The sequence below is a fragment of the Gracilinanus agilis genome, chromosome 6 (assembly GCF_016433145.1).
Source record: "Gracilinanus agilis isolate LMUSP501 chromosome 6, AgileGrace, whole genome shotgun sequence".
Lineage (NCBI taxonomy): Eukaryota > Metazoa > Chordata > Mammalia > Didelphimorphia > Didelphidae > Gracilinanus > Gracilinanus agilis.
The window spans coordinates 230955107-230975304 of NC_058135.1; the positions used below are offsets into that span (position 1 = coordinate 230955107).

The 20198-nt window shown below is 35.6% G+C and overlaps 2 protein-coding genes across 2 annotated transcripts; both read right to left on the reverse strand.

Annotated features, from left to right (window-relative positions):
* Window positions 1-7218: 7218 nt before the first annotated feature.
* LOC123251406 (olfactory receptor 480-like) lies at window positions 7219-8157 on the reverse strand. The gene has a single exon (XM_044680655.1). It carries the CDS (start codon window positions 8155-8157, stop codon window positions 7219-7221), a length of 939 nt encoding a protein of 312 aa, XP_044536590.1.
* Window positions 8158-19127: 10970 nt separating this feature from the next.
* Window positions 19128-19982, reverse strand: LOC123251394 (olfactory receptor 508-like). The gene has a single exon (XM_044680644.1). It carries the CDS (start codon window positions 19890-19892, stop codon window positions 19128-19130), a length of 765 nt encoding a protein of 254 aa, XP_044536579.1. The 5' UTR covers window positions 19893-19982.
* Between the last annotated feature and the right edge of the window lie 216 nt (window positions 19983-20198).

Genomic DNA, 20198 nt, shown 5'->3' on the forward strand with positions numbered 1-20198 from the left:
GGTAACTACCTATCACTCTTGACCCAACATGGTTGCCATTAATTTTTTTTACATCATGAATAGTATTTTTTTATCACAAGACCATTGGGGTTATCTTGAAACTGTGTGGATAGAATTTGTTCCAAATTCTCTTACCCAGAATCCCATTTGCATGTTTATACTAAGTACTACCATAGAGAGGATAAAGTTTTGGTGTGACCTCGTGTCTCTGTCTCTGTCTCTGTCTCTGTCTCTGTCTCTGTCTCTGTCTCTGTCTCTCTCTCTCTCTCTCTCTCTCTCTCTCTCTCTCTCTCTCTCAATGTGGCTGCTGAAGCTGGCTAAGAGCCAGCAGGAGAATTTACACAAATGGTCATAATTTAGTTAGAAAATTAAGCTTTGTACTTCTATTTTTTTTTTACTTCTACTTCAAGTGATTATTAATAAACTTTATAAAAATAATGCTTGGAGTTTTTTTTATATCAATTTAAATCTTACAGAACCTTACAAGGCTGATAATAGTTTAGTCCTTCACAGTTGATCATAATACAATATTTCTTACTGTATACAATGTTTTTCTGGTCCTGCTCACTTTACTTTGCATCATTTTACAGATGTCTTTTCAGGTTTTTCTGAACTCATCCTGTTTGTCATTTCTTATGGCCCAAAACTATTCCATTACAGCTATATACAACACACTTACAGCCATTCCAACAAATTGGAGGAATTCCATGTGAACTGGAAAGACCTCCAGAATTAATGCAGAGTCAAAGGAGCAGAACCAGGAGAACATTGTACACAGAGACTGATACATTGTGGTACAATCGAATGTAATGGACTCCTTTACTAGCAATAATGCAATGATCCGGGACAATTCTGAGGGACCTATGAAAAAGAACATCATCCACATTCAGAGGAAAAACTATGGCAATAGAAACACAGAAAAAAACCAACTGCTTGGACACATGGGTTGTTGTGGATATGATTTGGGACGTAGACTCTAAACAACCATATCAACAATATGGAAATAGGTCTTGATAGATGATACATATAAAAACCAGTGGAAATGCACATCGGCTACTGGGGGGGGGGGGAAGGGGAGGAAGAGTAAGAACATGAATCATGTAACTATGGAAAAATCTTTTATTATAAAATTAAAAAATTAAAAAAAAAACATTTACAACCATTCCCCAGTTGATGGACCTCTCACTTTCCAATTTTTTGCAACTACAAAGGGCTGCTAAAAATATTTTTGTACAAGTAGGTCCTTTTCTCCTATCTTTGATCTCTTTCAATCTAGAGGTATTGCTGGGTCAAAGTATATACAATTTTATGGTCCTTTGAGCATTGTTCCAGATTGCTTTCTAGAAAGACTGTATCAGTTCACAGTTCCACCAACAGTGTATTATTTTTCCAATTTTCCCACATCCTTTCCAAAATTTATTATTTTCCTTTTTTTTTTTTTTTTAATAACCCTTACCTTCCGTCTTGAAGTCAATACTGTGTATTTGCTCCAAGGCAGAAGATTGGTAAGGGTAGGCAATGGGGGTCAAGTGACTTGCCCAGGGTCACACAGCTGGGAAGTGTCTGAGGTCAAATTTGAACCTAGGACCTCCCGTCTCTAGGCCTGACTCTCAATCCACTGAGCTACCCAGCTGCCCCCTTATTTTCCTTTTTTATCATATTAGCCTATCTAATAGGTGTGAGGCAGTATCTCAGAGTTGTTTTAATTTGTATTTCTCTAATTGATAGTGATTTAGAGCATCTTTTTTCATATAGTTTTACTTCCTTCATCTGAAAACTGCCTCTTCATATTCTTTGACCATATTATCAGTGGGAAAAATCCTTTGAATTCTTAAAAATTTGACTCAGTTCTCTATATATTTGAGAAAGGAGACTTTGTCAGAGATCCTTGCTATAAACTCCCCATTTTTCTGTTTCCCTTGCAATCTTGCTTACATTGCTTTTGTTTGTATAAATCTAATTTAATATAATCAAAATTATCCATTTCATTTTTGTTATGTTCTTTATGCCTATTTGGTCATAAGGTCTTCCCTTATCTATGAGTCTGACAGGTAAACTTTTCCATATTCCTCTAATTCATTTAAGGTATTGCCCTTCATTTCTAGATCAAGTATTCATTTTGACTGGCCTTGGGGATTTTTCTTCAATTTATTTTTCTAAAATAGGATTGGTCAAGTATTATATTTCCTCTTCTGTTAATCTGGGCAATTTATATTTTGCAAACATTCATCTATTTCTCTTAGATTGTGAAATGTATTGGCATATAGTTGGGCAAAATAACTCCAAGTAATTGCTTTAATTTCTTCTTCTTTAATCTTCTTTTTCACATTTTTCATTTTTTGTACAAGTATTTGATTCTCTTCTTTTTAAATCAAATTAACTATTGGTTTCTCTATTTTACTGATTTTTTAATAAGCTGGCTCCTTATCTTATTTATTAGTTAAATGGCTTTCTTACTTTAAATTTTATTAATCTCTTCTTTGATCTTCAAGATTCCCAATTTGATGTTTAATTGGGGACTTTTAGTTTGTTATTTTTTTAGTTTTTTTTAGTTGCATGTCCAGTTCTGTTCTTTCCCTATTTTACTAATGCAAGCATTTAGAGATACAAATTTTCCCCAAGTACAGTTTTGGAAGTATCTCATGAATTTTGGAATATTGTCTCCTCATTTTCATTCATTTTGGAGAAATTGTTGATTGTTTCTATGATTCTTTGACCCACTCATCCTTTAGGATAGGATTATTTAGTTTCTTATAAATTTTTAGTCTTCTTCTGCCCTTTGTTGATTGGAGTTTTATAGCATTATAATCTGGGAAGGATGCATTTAATATTTATGCTTTTCTACATTTGGTTGTGAGGTTTTTAAGTTCTATTATAAGGTTAATTTTTGTGGAAGCACCATTTACTGCTGAGAAAAAGTTATATTCCTTTCTATTCTCATTCAGTTTTTCCAGAGGTCTATGATTCAAGCTTTTCTAAAGTTCTATTTACCCCTTTAACTTCTTTCTTCTTTATTTTTTGGTTGAGTTTGCCTGCTTCTGAGAGTGAAAGGTATGAAATTTAAATCAATATCAATAACTCCAAGTATTAATTTTATAAAGTTTATTAATAATCACTTGAAGTAGAAGAAATAAAAAAGGAAATAGAAGTATAAAAACCTAATTATCCAACAAAAATAATACCGTGTGAGTAAGTTCTCCTGTCTGGCTCAAAGACAGCTTCCTCAGTAGCAATTAGAAGAAGAGAGAGAGGATGGAGTCAACCAGAACTATATCCTACATATGTACACCCACAGTGTTTACACGCAGAGTGAGGATGCAAATGGGATTCTGAGTAAAAGAGTTCTGGGGAACAAAATTCTATCCACACAAAGGTTAAGGTCTCTCACTAATAAAGTTTTACAGCATTTTTCCTCCTGAAACTCATATTACTTCTCCTTTAGAAATGTAAGTGCTATGCCTTTTGGTGCATATATGTTTAGAATTGATATTGCTTCATTGTCTATGGTACCTTTTATCAAGGGGCTCCCTTCCTTATCTCTTTTTATTAAATCCATGTTTCTTTTGCTTTGTCTTAGATCATGGTTACCATCCCTGCCTTTTTAACTTTAGTTAGGGCATAACAGGTCTGCTCCAGCCCCTTACTTTTACTCTGGGTATATCTTCCTGCTTTCAATGTGTTTCTTGTAGACAGCATAGGGTAGAATTTTTGTTTTTAGTCCACTCTGCTAACTTCTTCTACTTTATGAGAGAGTTCATTCCATTCACATTAATAGTTATGATTACTAATTCTGTTTCCCTCCATCTTATTTTCCCCTATTTATCCTCTCTCCTTTTAACCTTTCCCTGATCACAAATGCTTTGCTTCTGATCACCACCTTCCCCAATTCACCTTCCCATCTTGTCTATACCCTCCTTTTCTTATCCCCCTCCCCTCCTGTTTCCCAGTAGGGTAAGGTACTTTTCTATAGATAACTGACTGTGAATGTCATTCCTGCTTTGAGCTAATTCCAATGAGAGTAAAGTTCAAACATTACTCACCGCCTTGCCATCTTCACCTCCACTGTATTGATTCTTATACATCTCTTCGTGTAAGATGATTTATCCCCTTCTATTTCTCCTTTTCTCCTAGTGTGTTTCTTCTTATTATTTCTTGAATTTTTTTTATATCATCCTGTCCTATTCAGCTTATTCCCTTCCTCATTTCTACAGATATAATTTCTCAGTCTTAATAGTAACAAAGTTCTTAAGTATTTTAAGAACCTTAGGTATCTTGAGTACTTTAAGTACCTTAAGTATCTCAAGTATCATATATATCTTGGGTATCTTGATTATCACCTTCCCACATATACAGGTAAATGATTTAACCTTATTGAAGCCATTAAGCTTTTCTGTTTACCTTTTCATGCTTCTCTTATGTATTGAGTTTGCTCATCTACTGCCTGGAAGTCCTCTATTTCATTAAATATCAAAATTTTCCCCTGGAGGATTATGTTCAGTTTTGCTGGTAGGGGATTATTGGTTTTAATTTCAGATCCTTTGCCTTTCAAAATATCATATTCCATGTCTTCCAGGCCCTTAATGTAGAAGCTTTTAGGTCCTGTTTAATCCTGACTGTGACTCTGTGATATTTGAATTGTTTCCTTCTGGCTCCTTGTAGTATATATAAATATTTCTGTACAAGTAGTCTATTTCTGCTTTGTAATTGTCTCTTTAGTATAAAAGGAAATCTCCTTTTGCAGATTTAGGAAGTTTATTTGAGATGAAAATTTTTAAGTTCAGTCACAATGTCCCCAAGTCTCCATTTAGGAAAATTCCCAACATTCCAAATACACTGTCAGTGGCCTTATCTCTCCACCCAGGTGAGCTTGAATCCTTGCATATGTGGCCCTGTAGTTGCTTCTACTTTTGATGTGTCTGTTCTCACTTGTTCTTAGGTGAAGGACTGTTGGAGAGGGAAGAGACCATGTGACTTCCAAAAGATTAGAAGAGAAAAATGTCAGAGGTTTGGATATTGAGTGAATCTATACTAGAGTCTGTGGGCAACCAATTCCAGACAACCAGCATAGCACTATGAAGACACCAGAACCCATCCTAGCAAAACATTGATTTCAGTCAAGATTACAGCTCCTACAGGCAAGGAAGAAACTATCCTTTAGATATGCTGCATGTGGAAGTGATATTGGTAGAGCTAATATTTTGTAACAACTGCTATAAATTTGAACATACTTTCCTAGGGCCTGAGATGGCACAAATGACAGTATACTAATGGTATGTAGGGACATATTTATAACTTCAAGATGTGCTATATCTTCTCAGTAAATATACTTTTGTAAAGCTAATTGATGATTAGAGAAATTATATTAGGGAACAAGTACTGCCTTAAATGATGATACAGAGGAAATGAAATTGGGACTGGAGGTTGACATTGAACATATCATACCTGAATAGGGAAAGGGGTTTGAGTGAATAGAATAAGAAAAAAGACCATAATCCCTTCAGTTTATCTCCCCTAGAACCTTGAGGGATGTTATAGCTAGCCTTGCTCTGTGGCCCTTGATTCATCATTATGAGTGTGTTAGAATAAGTACAATAAGAACACATGTGAATTGCATAAAAATACGATGTGTAATTATGAGGAAAAAGATAAACTAATACTGTGAGATTTCAAATTATTCTATGAAGTGATTATGATCAAATTATACTATAAAGTGGTTATTTCCAAAATTATATCTTATTGGATAAAAGGCAGAAAAGGTAGGACAACAGATCAGAAGAGGCAATGCAAAGTTATAATTAAAGTTAAATGTTAAACTAATGCTTGAAAAAAATAAAGATGAAAAAGCAGTGGGGATAGTTACCATTTTTGAACAGTGCATCATGTCAGTGAGGAAAAATTAGGAAGTTGATATTTCCTTTGAATTCTCCCTTGATAAAACCAAATATAGAATACTATATTCAGGCCTGGTCTCCTTGTTTTAGAGCTTTAAAAATCTGAAGAAACAAGATAATAGAAAAATCAACATGGATTTGGAGTATTTCCTATATACCAGGCACTATTCTAATAACTTGAAATATAAAGGAAAGAAGAAATGGTCCCAGCCACCCAGAAGCTCACATTACATATAGAAAGATACTAATTTAATGGCACATACATATTAAAGACAAAGTAAATGGAACATCATGTGTGTGAGAAACCTATTCATCATTTAAAAAGTATGGAAAGGCTTCTTGCAGAATATGGGGTATAAGCTGTCTTAAAGGAGACTCATGGAAACTAAGTGTCAGAGGAGGGAAACGAGATGTTTTCAGGCATGTGATACAGTCAATGTAAAGATACATAAGACAGAGGGTCATGTTTGGGAAAAGGCAAATAGCTTGGTGAAGCTGGATTGAACATACATAGATGAGAGTAAAGTGTAAGACTAGAGATGTAGGAAGGGGCCAGGTTGTAGAGGTTTTTATCATTTAATGATTCTTTATTGGATATATTTTATTTTTATATGACCTAAATTTCTTCTAGTATCTCTCCCTCCTCAATTCTTACAAAGAACTATCCCGTAAAAAAGAATACATTTTTATAGATGTATTATACCACAAAGGTATATATATATATATATATGTGTGTATATATATGCACATATTATGTGCACATATAAATACATATATAATATCACTTTCATGGAAACAATGAACTGGAAACAAAGCAAATGCCCCATGATTGAGTGAAGGCTAAAAAATTGTGGCAGATAGGAAAAAATACATCAATAATTTAGAAACAAAGACGATATTTGCATAATCTGATAGAGTGATGATAGCAGAGCCAAGAAAACATAAATGGTGACTCTAACATTGAAAATGGAAATAACAACCCCCCAAGTTAATAGAAAATTAGTATTGCAAAATATAAAATACAACCATGGAATCGAAGAAAGAAAAGGCACTTTAATCTGCTCCTTGCAGAAGTATAATTCCATATTTATGGAACATTGTTTTTTCAGACCTTTGCAATGAACAGTTAAATTTACATATTTGACCCTTCAAAATGAAAATGTTCATTTTCTAAATCCCATTTATTGGTAAAACTTAAGCATTATATCAGTAGAATATTAGATCCTTAAAGGCAGATAATGGTTAATTTCGTACTTGTATTCACCAAAACTAGACCAATGCCTAGGACACAGTATGTACCTAATAAAAACTTGTACTTAAGTGAAATTCATGAAAAAAATTGTTTTCGACTCATCAGTTTTCTCAGGGCTCCTTTCACTTCATTGTTCCTTAGACTATAGATCAGGGGGTTCAACATAGGAATCACTACAATGTAGAAAACAGACACCACTTTATTCTCATCTGTTGAGTAGCTGGATTTAGGCATTACATAAATAAATGTAAGGGTGCCATAGAACAGAGTGACTGCTGTGAGATGGGAGGTGCAAGTTGAGAAAGCTTTGGATCTCCCCTCAGAGGAGCTTATCCTCAGAACAGAGAAGAGGATATATACATAGGAGATTATGATAATTAACACTGTTATCATAATTACTGTCCCAACAGAAACAGCAGGAAAAATTGTAGCAAAATCATCTTGGTAAGAGGAAAGCTTTAAAACTGGTGAATAATCACAGAAAAAATGATTGATCTTATTGGATCCACAGAAGGACTGATTCAATAAGCAACCAATGAAGATCCAAGCAGTCACAAAACCACATAGGTAGGAGGCAATGAGTAACAGGGAGCAGACTTTAGTAGACATGTTGGTGGAATAGAGTAAAGGGCTACAAATGGCCACATATCTATCATACGCCATCACAGCCAGCAGAAAACACTCGATGGTCCCAAAGGTAGCACCACAGAACATCTGGGCTACACAGCCTCCCAGAGGGATTGAAGTTTTATCTACAAGGAAGTTTTTGAGCATAACAGGTGTCACTGATGAGGAATATGCAGTATCCACAAAAGCCAAATGGCTTAGAAAAAGGTACATTGGAGTATGAAGCTGGGAGCTATTTCTAATCAAGATAATTATGGTAAGGTTACCAACCAGCGTAACAGCATATACCCCTAGAAATATCACAAACAGAATGACACAAAGATTTGGGTCATCTGTTAACCCCAAAAGAATGAATTCAGTCACAGCAGTGCAGTTATTGCCAGACATGTGTCTTGGTAAGAAGTACCTATTAGACAGAAGAAATGGAGGTTAAAATAAAATACAAGACTAAAAGTTGAACATATCTATTGAGATATTTAGCAGACATTTACTGACCACCCCCTATATGCCAGTGCTACTATTATACTCCCATACTTTGCTCCTTTTTTCCCATGGAAGTGGGCCAATAAGCAAGGCAGAGAAGAATACGTTTGTTTTCTCCAAGTTTCTCCCATGCATCAACAATACTGTATGATCTGTCAATTTTACCATTCTGAAAATGTGAAAAAGAACCCTATAAAAGTGAAGACTAAAGTTTATTCTCATCATAGGAACCTTTCTTAAATACATAAAGAGACTATCCAAATGTATATGTGCAACTAGCCACCACTGTTAATCCTTTCCAAAGAAAGAGAGTCTACTTTGTGGTCCCTGATCCCTCAAAGGACCACTTTGCATGCCTGAAAAGGTTATCTGCCTCATGTTAATTGACAAAAAAGAAAGGCACACTTTCTAGTATAACTAATGTCTTCTCCCATCACAAAAGAAAAGGAATGAAGATAAAAATCAGAAAAGGATTTTGCTCATTAAAGCAGAGAGAAAAGAGATGGGGGGGGGTGCATTAAAAGTCAGGTGTGGCAAGAGGAATAGACATATCTCCCTGAAATGAACTACAAAGTAAAAATCACATCTATGTATTTTTCTAGCAAAATTAAGGAAAAGAATGGTACCTATTGACACCAGAAGATGATAATATTAGACTCCAAGTTATTGTCTTTGCATGGCAATACAATATTTATGTTGGATTTAGTATCATTTGGGATATAATCCCTTGAGCAACATAAAAGAAAATTAACCAACATCATTAAAATGCCATTTAAAATCAACTGGGATTGGAAAAATTGTAAACACAGAAATGAGTTCTGCAAGAAATTCATCAAATTCTCAGTGGATTCCATTTTTTATCTATGTTTATTCAGCATTTTTTAAATGTGAAAAATAATTTGGCAACATAGCCAAATTAGTATGATCTGCCATGGAAGCTCTCAGAAATTGTTCTGGGATTGACATGTGGCAGTTGTGGTTGTAACAATATTCACTAGGCATGAAAATTTGTCCTCATCACCTCACCAGATTCATTTCGGTCAGACCATAACCCATACTGATTAGACATAAACATATATGAGACTGATAGATCCTCTGTGAAACTCAGCTTAGTAAAAACTGCATATCCTAGAAGAGAAATACTATTCATAGTGAGGACAATTATCCATATGTGTAGACAGTAATGAAGATCTATTAATGGCTCCTGATAAAATATAATGGAAAAGAGGCAATTAGATGGCTTAGGTAATTGAGCTACAGGCCTGGAAAGAAAAAGTCCTAAGTTCAAATCTGGCCTCATGTACTTTCCAGTTGATGACCCTGGGCAAGTCATTGAACTCCAATTGCCTTGCACTTACTGCTTTTTACTTTGGCACTGATACCTAGTATGGATTCCAAGACAGAAGATAAAGGTTTGTTTGTTTTTTTTAATTTCCCTGAAAGATAAAGGTAGTTAAAATATAAGACACAGCAATTTCCATAGGAGAGTTGACATGTTATGAATCAGTTGACAACCAATAGATAAGGATCATTCACTCCCTAGTCCTGAAAAGGGAAAAGAGGTTCTGAAGCTTGGTAAGATGATTTGGTCTTGTTCCTTCTCTCTTTGAAAACTCTTTCTTACAAAGATCTTCAGGTCTTCCTAGCCTATCATGTCAAAGAAGAGAGAAAGACATAATGAAACCTATGTAATAAACTATGTTGGACATCACTGCTATACTTGTATTTTGTTTGCAGTATATTAAATAGAATTTCCTTTGAATTAATTTTTTGAAGGAAAGGTCGAGTTAAGGATGAAATCAAGGTGGAGGATCCAATGGGTGATGACTCTTGAGCCAAACAATTCTTGTTTTTGGAATATCCATAGAAACCCAAGAAAACACTAGGGAAATAACATGATTGAGAGATAGGAGTACAATCTGCGTATTTTCACAGAAAATAAAATGTATTTTTGGGCTAGGGCTTTTTAGGGGCTCTCACACATGTTTAGTTTGTTGATGTAGTGTGTCTATCTAAAGTTTAGATTGCCATTTACTGATTTGTTCAGATCCAAATGTACTACTCCAGATAACATCTTTTGTTATATGAAACAATATTCTATGACCCAGGAAATATATCACAAGCCTTTGAACTCTTTCATTTCTTACCCATGAATCATATTTCTGAATATATTTTTCACTCTTTTGTAATGGCGAGGCACCAGGGATATTAACTATTATTATTAAAATGTAATCTAAATGGTTTGTGGGTTTACACTGGGTTGAAGGAGAGACAGGACCAACCAGGATAGGGAGACCAGGGTTTACTGCCAAGCTTTTAACTGACACAGGAATGGCAATTGGCCCAATAGTCAATCAGCCACCCTAGGCCAGGGTCTATGGAACCAGCAGGCAAAGGTAAAAGTTTATACAGTTTAATTGAGGGTAACTAAATAAAGCATGGGATAGGGGATTCTACACTTGAAACCTAAGGGCAAACCACAGGGGCAAGGGAAGGACTTGACTACACTATTCTATTGACCTAAGCCAGGCAGGGTCCAAAGGAAACAGTACTGAAGTCATAGGGAAAGCTCCTTCAAACCTGGTTCCAGCCAGGTTTGGTCAGCTCAGCTAAAAGGCCTGAGAATGGTTTTCAATTGGGGTCTCACGGTAATCCAAGGATGGTCACAGGATGCCAAGAGCCAAACCACCAAATGATCCAGGGTACCCAGGTAGGGTGAGTGAGTTTGAAATGCTGTCCACCAGATCCCAAACCACTTCTCCACTTGGTGCTGCTCTGCAGGTCTTGTCCACTTGCTGAAAGCCTCCACCTCTCAGGATCCCAGGGAATCTGGATGCAAGTTTTTCCCTAACTCTGAGATCTCCCAGGGTTAGCAACAGTTATGTCCCAACCACTAATGGAGTCTCAGAGCAGAAGCCCCACTTCCTGCTCCTTCATTCCATCTTGGAATCCTCCAGCCCTTCCTGCTAGGTCCAACACTATTACTAAATTAATTGCTAAATAACCCTCACAATGCTTTTCACCCATGCTAAATTTTACAAAGAAATGACCTAATTTAAATTGTTGTTCTATCATTTTGGTCATGTCCAACTCTTCATTATTCCTTTTGGCATTTTCTTGGCAAAGATATTGGAGATGCTTGACATTTTCTTTTGGAGTTTATTTTGCAGATGAGGAAACTGAGGCAGACAGGGCTTAAATAACTTGTCCAGGGTCACACAGCTAATAATTACCAGAAGCTGGTATAGAATTCAGGTCTTCCTGACTGCAGTCCCAGTGCTTTATCCATTGTACCATCTACCTGGTCTTATTAAATTATTTGTAATATATCCCTATTGCCTCATTCTTTGTAAAATATATTATTTTTATATTTTCAAATTTGCTTAATTTTATGTAAAAATATTTTGATGTTCTTTTTTAAGATTTAAAAATATTTTATCTTTTCCAATTACATGTAAAATTATTTTTATCCTTAGGTTTTTATAATTTTGAGTTCGGTATTTTCTCTCACCTTTCCTTCCCTTCTCCCTCTATGAGAAGGCAAGCAATTTGATAAAGGTTATACATGTATAGTCAGATAAAACCTGTTTCCAAATTGGTCATGTTGTGAAAGAAAAAAACAAAAATCAAAAAAATTTAACATATGCTTCAATCTGCATTCTCCACCATTTCTTAATCTTGAGATAGAGATCATTTTTAATCATAGTTCTCTCATAATTGTATTGGATCCTGGTTTTGCTGAGAAAAGTTGTTATTCATAGTTGACCATGGTACAATATTGCTCTTACTTTGTCCAATGTTCTCCTGGTTCATATAACATATGTGGTTACAAAAGGTTTCAAAGAAAACTCTGAACTTGGCATTCAAGTAAAATGGTTACAATAAACTCTATCCAATATAGTATTTCTTCGACATCAGAATTATCCATTTTAATATACATTAATAATTGCCTGATTTGTTCCACCATATCAGACAAAGTGAGTTAAAGCTATGCCACACATTGCTTCCAATTCATCTCCTTAAGAGCAAAATTCTATCACTGCTAACTCCATCTTCCCTTTTGCCTAACCTGGAACCATAATCAAAACATATTTCTCTTGCTCCTAAAAAGAGTATCAATTTACTCTCTTAAAACTCCACTAACCATTTCTATGTAACATGTTACAAAAATTAAATCATTTTAAAGCTAGTGGAGTAGAAGCACAGAAAACTGGAACTGCTCTGAGAATTCTCTCCCACCAACTTTAAAATAACACCTCAGAATAAGTATTGAGGTGACAGAACTAACAAGGAAACAGAGTGAAGTAACTCTCCTACAGAAACAACTTGGAAGGTAGGCAAAGAGAATCTATTTCACTGAGGTGAGAGAAGAACAGCAAAGCCACATCAAGTAGTACCAGCACAAGACATGGTAAGCCACCCACTTTCCCCCATCTACTGCTCCAGGTATTAAACCTAGACCCCAGAAAACGTCAAGATCCTGATACCCTGCCTAAGCTAACAGCAGATCACCCCACACCCACCCCTTGAAATTCCAAGCCCTAGAGCAGGGGTCAGCAACCTTTTTGGCTGTGAGAGCCATAAATGCCACATTTTTTAAAATGTAATTTCATGAGTGCCATATAGTGCTCACAGTGCGCGCTCCTGTAACAGTGCCTGAAAAAAAATTGACTTTATGGCTCCTGCAGAAAGAGCCATATCTGGCCCTCAAAAGAGCCAGATATGGCTCAAGAGCCATACTTTGCTGACCCCTGCCCTAGAGCAACCCAGCAGTGAGGACTCAAGGCCTAATGCACTTCATAGTGTACTTGTGGCATATAAGCCTAAAGAGAAGCCCAGAGCTCCTGCCTAAGCCTTTGGTGAGGCCCCAAGCTCCACTGCAGGGCCATCCAAAGTGTACTAGGCTATTGTAAGCCCAGAGAGAGGTCCCAAAACCCTGTTAAAGCCTGCAGTGAGGACTAAAACCCAAGCACAACTCCCATACAAGGATGTCCACGGTGATCCTAGATGGTGCTGGTGGTAGCCTAAGGGGAGGCCCAGAGACCTGACCAAATTTGTACTAAGACCCCAAGCCACAGTGCAAGTTAGTCTGTAGTACACTTGGCCTATGTAAATGTAGTATGAAGCCCAAAGCCCCTGCCCAAGCTTGAGGTAAGTCCCTGAGACCCAGCATCAGATATCTCCAGGGTTCTAAGCTCTGCAAGCAATCAGCAGTTCCTAAAGGAGATCGAATGAGTGGTAGGACATGGCTTTCAAATCTCCCAGTTCATAGGCCATCATACCATCTTGGAAGAACTGAAACTTGCAAAAACCTAAGAGCTGAGGTTAGCATTAAGGAAAAACTGTAGTTTAAGACATACCCTCTCTACCCTGAGAACAGAGTCCACCTTTAAGTTAAAAGGGGGAAAAGAGACTGGGAAAATGAGCAAACAGAAAAAAAATTTATGGAGACAAAGAAAAGAAAAGCACAAACTCTACAGGCAATAGTAACATCACAGCAGTCACATACAAAACTTTAAGAAAAGCAAGAATTGGTCTCAGGAACTAGAAGAACTCAGAAAAGAATTCAAAATTCAAATAAGCTAGGCAGAGGAAATATGGGAAAGAGATTAGAAAGTAATGCAAAAAGAAACTAACAGATTGTAACAAATAAAAAGTAGTCTAGAAACTCAGCACCAGAGTTATATGCATTTATTAGTGTATGGAATGCTTTTGTGGGGTATCAGTAATTATGGACATCCCTAGAGCACCAAAATCTACCAATCACCTCCTGAAATAAATTCCCAAATAACAACTCCTAAAATTATTATAGCCAAATTCAAAAGCTCCCATGTCAAGGAAAAAATACTGCAAGCAGACAGAAAGAAATAGTTCAAATATCATGGAGTCACAGTCAAAATTACAGAGGATTTAGCACATTCTACATTAAAGGATCAGAAAGCTTGGAATATGATATTCCAGAAGGCAAAGTTGGTTTAAAATTAGGAAGACTATCACCATAAGTGACCATATTAATACATTATCTCAATAGATGCAGAAATAGCCTTTAACAAAATACCACACTCTTTCCTATTAAAAACCACTAGAAAGTATAGGAATAAATGGGCCATTCCTTGAAATAATAAGTGGTATCTACCATCTATAATGGAGATAAACTATAAGCCTTCCCAATAGGATCAGGAGTGAAGAAAGGCTGCCCATTATCATCACTTTTATTTAATAGTGTTCTAGAAATGCTAGCTTTTGCAATAAGGAAAGAAAAAGAAATGGAAGTAATTAAGTTAGGCAATAAGGAAACTAAACTATCACTCTTTGCAGATGATATAGTGGTATAGTTAGAGAATTCTAGACAATCTACTAAAAAACCATTTGAAATCATTCATAATTTAAGTGAAGTTGCAGGATAAAAAATAAATCCACATAAATCACAAACATTTCTATATTTTCAACAAAATCCAGCATCAAGAGATAAAAAGAGAAATTTAAAATAGCTCTAGATGATATGAAATACTTAGGAATCTAATTGCCAAGACAAATATAGAAATTATATGAACACAATTATAAAACACCTCACAAAAATTAAGTCAGATCTAAACAATTGGAGAAACATTAATTCCTCGTGGGTAGGTCAAGCTAATAGAAGAAAAATTGCAATTCTATTTAAATTATTTACTTATTCAGTATCATGCCAATCAAACAACCAAAAATTATTTTATAAAACTAGAAAAAATAATAAAAAATTCTTCTGGAAGAATAAAATATCAAAAATATCAAAGGAATTAATTTAAAAAATGTGAAGGATGGTGACCTAGCAGTACCAAATCTCAAACTATACTACAAATCAGTAATCATCAAAACAATCTGGTACTAAGACACAGAATAGTGGGTCAATGAAATAGATTAGGGATAAATGATCTTAGCAATCTAGTGTTTGGTAAACCCAAAGATCCCAGCTTTGAGGATAAGAACTCACCATTTGACAAAAATTGCTGGAAAAATTGGAAAAGTATGATGGAAACTATGTATAGATCAATATCTAATAACTTATACCTGCATTGGTGAACAAATGGTATGTGTGCTCCTGCATGCTGGAGAGGATTGCTCCATTCCCCAATCCAGAGCACCCAAGGACATTTTTCATGTGCCCCACCCCTCTGTCCAGCAGCCCATATGGGAGCACTTTTTCCCTCCCTTATCTGGGGTAATTCAGGGGGTCCACAAGTGGTTTGAGGGTGCAGTTTGGGAACATAATCTCTAAAAGGTTTACCAACACTGTCATATACCAAGATAAAGTCAAAATGGGTATATGATTTATTCATAAAGAGTGATATCATAAGTAAATTAGGATAATATAGAATAGTTTACCTGTCAGATAGAGGGAAAGGAAGAATTTATGACCAAACCAAAGACAGAGAACACTACAAGATGTAAAATGAATAATTTTGACTATATTAAATGTTAAAGTTCTTATACAAACAAAACCAATCTAACCAAGATTAGAAGGGAAATAACAAACTGGATAGAGAGGGGGAGATTTTATAACAATTTTTTCTGATAAAGGTCTCATTTCTAAATTACATAGAGAACTAAGACAAATTTATAAGAATATAAGCCATTCCCCAAATAGACAAATGGTCAAAGCATAGTTTTCACATGAAGAAACCAAGGCTATCAATAATCATATGAAAAATGTTCTAAATCATTCTTTATTAAAGAAATACAAATTCAAACAAATCTGAGGTACCACGTCACACCTATCAGATTGGCCAATATGACATGAAAGGAAAGTGAAAAATATTGAATGATATATGGCAAAACTGAAACAATAATGCAAGGTTGGTAGAGTTGTGAATTGATCCAACCACTCTGTTAGGCAATTTGGAACTATGCCCAAAAGGCTATATATAAAACTGTAGACATCCTTTGATCCAGAATACCACTAATAGGTCTATATCTCAAAGAGATTAAAAAAAAAAGGCAGGGTAAAGAACCTATGTGTAGAAAAATATTTATAGTAGCCTTTTTTTTGTGGAGGGAAGGAACTGGAAATTGAGGAGATGTCCATCAATTGGGGAAAGGCTGAGAAAGTTGTGGTATATGATGGTGAAGAAATGTTGTTGTGCTATAAAAAATGATGAACAGAATGATTTCAGAAAGAGCTGGAAAGACCTACTTTGATCTGCATTCCAACAGCAACAGTTCTTCCTCTTGAGGTGGAAAGCATTCTTTGTCAGAAGACCTTCAGAATTGTCCTGGATCATTCAACTGGTGAGAGTAGCTAAGTCATTCACTGTTGATCATTCCACAATATTACTGTTACTTTGTACTGTGTGCTTCTGGTTCTGCTTATTTCCCTCTACAACAGTTCATGTAGGTCTTTCCAGTTCTTTCTGAAATCATTCTGTTCTTTACAACCTGGCCCCTTCCTACTTCTTTAGTTTTATATAGTTTTATATTTTGCTTCCATCCATGCATATTCAATTCAGTTTCACTGGACTCTTTCTCTTTCCCAATATATGACACTCCATCTCTGTATATGGATATATCACATTCCTGAAAAAATTGCTTATCCCACCTCTGCCTATTAGCTTTCCTGGGTCTCCTTAGGGCATCTCAAATCCCATATTCTACAAGAAGCCTTTCCATGCCTTTTAAACTAAGGATTGCTTTTCCCTCACATTACTTTCCATCTACTTTATATTTAATAATTATGTGCCTAGATAACTTGGTGTCTTTCCTTTTTTTGTTGGGGGGGGGCGGTGAGAATGTAAGGGAGTTAAGTGACTTTCCCCGGATCACACAACTAAGAAGTAGCTGAGGCCAAATTTGAACCCAGGACCTCCCATCTCTTGTCCTGACTCTCAATCCACTGAGCCACCTAGCTGTTCACAATTTCTGTGTTTTTCCAAATGGAATGTGAGCTCCTGGATGGTTGGGACCATTTTTCTTTCCTTTGTATTCCAAGTTATTAGCATAGTGTCTGGCATATAGGAAGTACTACAAATATTTGTTGATTGACCACCAGGTTGGGTCTCCAGATTTTTAATGTTTTTCTGAATCAAGGAGGCTAAGTATGAAATAATAGTCCACATTTTGTTTTATGAAGGGAGAATCCAGAGAAAAAAATCACTTTCCCAATTTTTGATCCTTGCTTCTCTTAATTCAGCCTAAAATTCTATTTGTCCTGGTTGACATTATGCACTGTTTAAAAATGGCAACTGTCCCCACTACTTTTTAATCTTCATTTTTAAAGTATTTTTAAAACATTTAACTTTGATTATAATTTTGCATTGCCTCTTCTGTTCTGTTGTTCTACATTTCTGCCTTTTACCCAATAAGACAGAATTTGAGAAATAATTTTTTACTATAATCTGATCATAATCACCTCATACAATAATTGGAAATTTCACAATATTAGTCTTTCTCTTTATACTCATAATTTCCCATTGTATAATTTTGCAGTTCACCGAGGTTCTGAGAGTACTTGTCCCAACTCTCATTCACACTGATAAGTCAAGGGCCACAGAGCAAGGCTGGCTATGAATTCCCTCAAGGTTCTTGAGGAGTAACCTTAAGGGATTATGTTGTTTTTTTTCTCATAGTATTAGCTTGAACTCCCTCTCCCTGTTTGTTCAGGTATGATGTCCTCAATATCAACCTCTGGTCCCAATTTTTATTTCCCGTGCATCATCATTTAAGGCATTGTTTGTTCCCTAACATCACTTAATTAATTATCACCAATTAACTTTACACAAAAGATACACTTACTAAGAAGATATTGCAAGGCCAGATATAAAAACATTCTGTGAGCCACCTCAGCCCTGGAAAAGGAGGCTAAAACTTACAACAGTTGCTACAAAGTATTAGTCCTACCAATTTCCCTTCCAAATGCAGCATATCATACTAAAGGTTTTAAATGAATTAATTTTTAAAAAGGTATTTTATTTTACCAGTTACATGTAAAAATAATTTTCCACATAAGTTGTTTTGAAATTATAAGATCCAAATTGTCTCCCTTCCTCCTTCCCTCCCTTCTCTCCCTGTTGCCAGAGAAGGTAAGCAATTTGATCTAGTCATACCTGTGTCACCATGCAAAATCTATTTTCTGATTTTCATTGTAGTAAGAGAATACTCATATCAAACGTTTTTAAATGATTCTTTATTGATATCTTTTGTTTACATATAACCTAAATTCCTTCTAGTATCTCTCCAAGCTTACAAAGAATTATCCCATACAAAAAGAATACATTTTTATTGATATATTATGCCACTAAGGTGGTTATTGATAAAAGGAAAGATCTTGCATATACCAAAATATGTGAAGTAACACTTTCATGGAAGCAATGGATTGGAAAAAAGTAAATGCCTAGTGATTGAGTAAAGGATTAATAAATTGTGGCACATAAGAAATAAAAAATACAATGAGTTCAAACACATAGACATATTTACATGATCTGATACAGAGCAATGATAGAGTCAAGAAAACATAAATGGTGATTATAACATTGTAAATGGGGAGAACAACCCCCAAAATGAACACAAAAGTTGTGTTGCAAGATCCAAATACAATCATAGACTGAAAGAAAAAAGAAAGGGCACTTCTATCTGTTCCTTGCAGAACTGGAAGGTCCATGTTTATAGAACATTGTAAGCATTTTCAGACCTTTGCAATTAACAGATAAATTCATATATTTAACCCTTCACAATGAAAATATTCCTTTTCTAAATCCTCTTTATTGATATCACTTTATAACAGTAGAATATTGGATCCTTAAAGGCAGATAATGGTTGATTTTTGTATTGTATAACTAAAAAATACCCTGTGCCTAGGACACAGTATTTACCTAATAAATACTTGTTGTAGTAAGTAGATTTCAAGAAAAAAGGCGTTTCTTACTCATCAGTTTTCTCAAAGCTCCTTTCACTTCATTGTTCCTCAGGCTGTAGATCAGGGGGTTCAACATAGGAATCATTACAATGTAGAAAACAGAAACCACTTTATTCTCATCTGTTGAGTAGCTGGACTTGGGCATCAAATAAATAAATGTAGTGGTCCCATAGAACAGAGTGACTGCTGTGAGGTGGGAGGTGCAAGTTGAGAAAGCTTTGGATCTCCCCTCAGTGGAGCTTATCTTCAGGACAGAGAAGAGGATATATATATAGGAGATTATGATAATTAATACTGTGGTCATCATTACTGACCCAGCAAAGACAGCTGGAAGGATTTCATCAAGATCATCATGGTAGGAGGAAAGCTTTAAAACTGGTGAATAATCACAGAAGAAATGATTGATCTCATTGGGTCCACAGAAGGACTGATTCAATAAGCAACCAGTAAAGATCCAAGCAGTCACACAACCACCTACATAGGAGATGATGAGTAACAGAGAGCAGACTTTAGTAGACATGTTGGTGGAATAGAGTAAAGGGCTACAGATGGCCACATATCTATCATACGCCATCACAGCCAGCAGAAAACACTCGATGGTCCCAAAGATGGCACCACAGAACATCTGGGCTACACAGCCTCCCAGAGGGATTGAAGTTTTATCTACAAGGAAGTTTTTGAGCATAACAGGTGTCACTGATGAGGAATATGCAGTATCCACAAAAGCCAAATGGCTTAGAAAAAGGTACATTGGAGTATGAAGCTGGGAGCTATTTCTAATCAAGATAATTATGGTAAGGTTACCAACCAGCGTAACAGCATATACCCCTAGAAATANTATATATATACACGGTGATCTTCACTTCCTAAGGTATTCTTACTTAACCACATTCTGTCAGGTATTTACTGTTTGTAGTGATGTTTCAGGATATTTGACTTGGCCAGTGGAAGATCAGAATTTACTTACTATCAGACTGTAATAATACTTCTTGCATATCACTCACTTCCAAACCATTGACTTTAAATGACCCTAGAAAGGATCAGACACATCAAGATA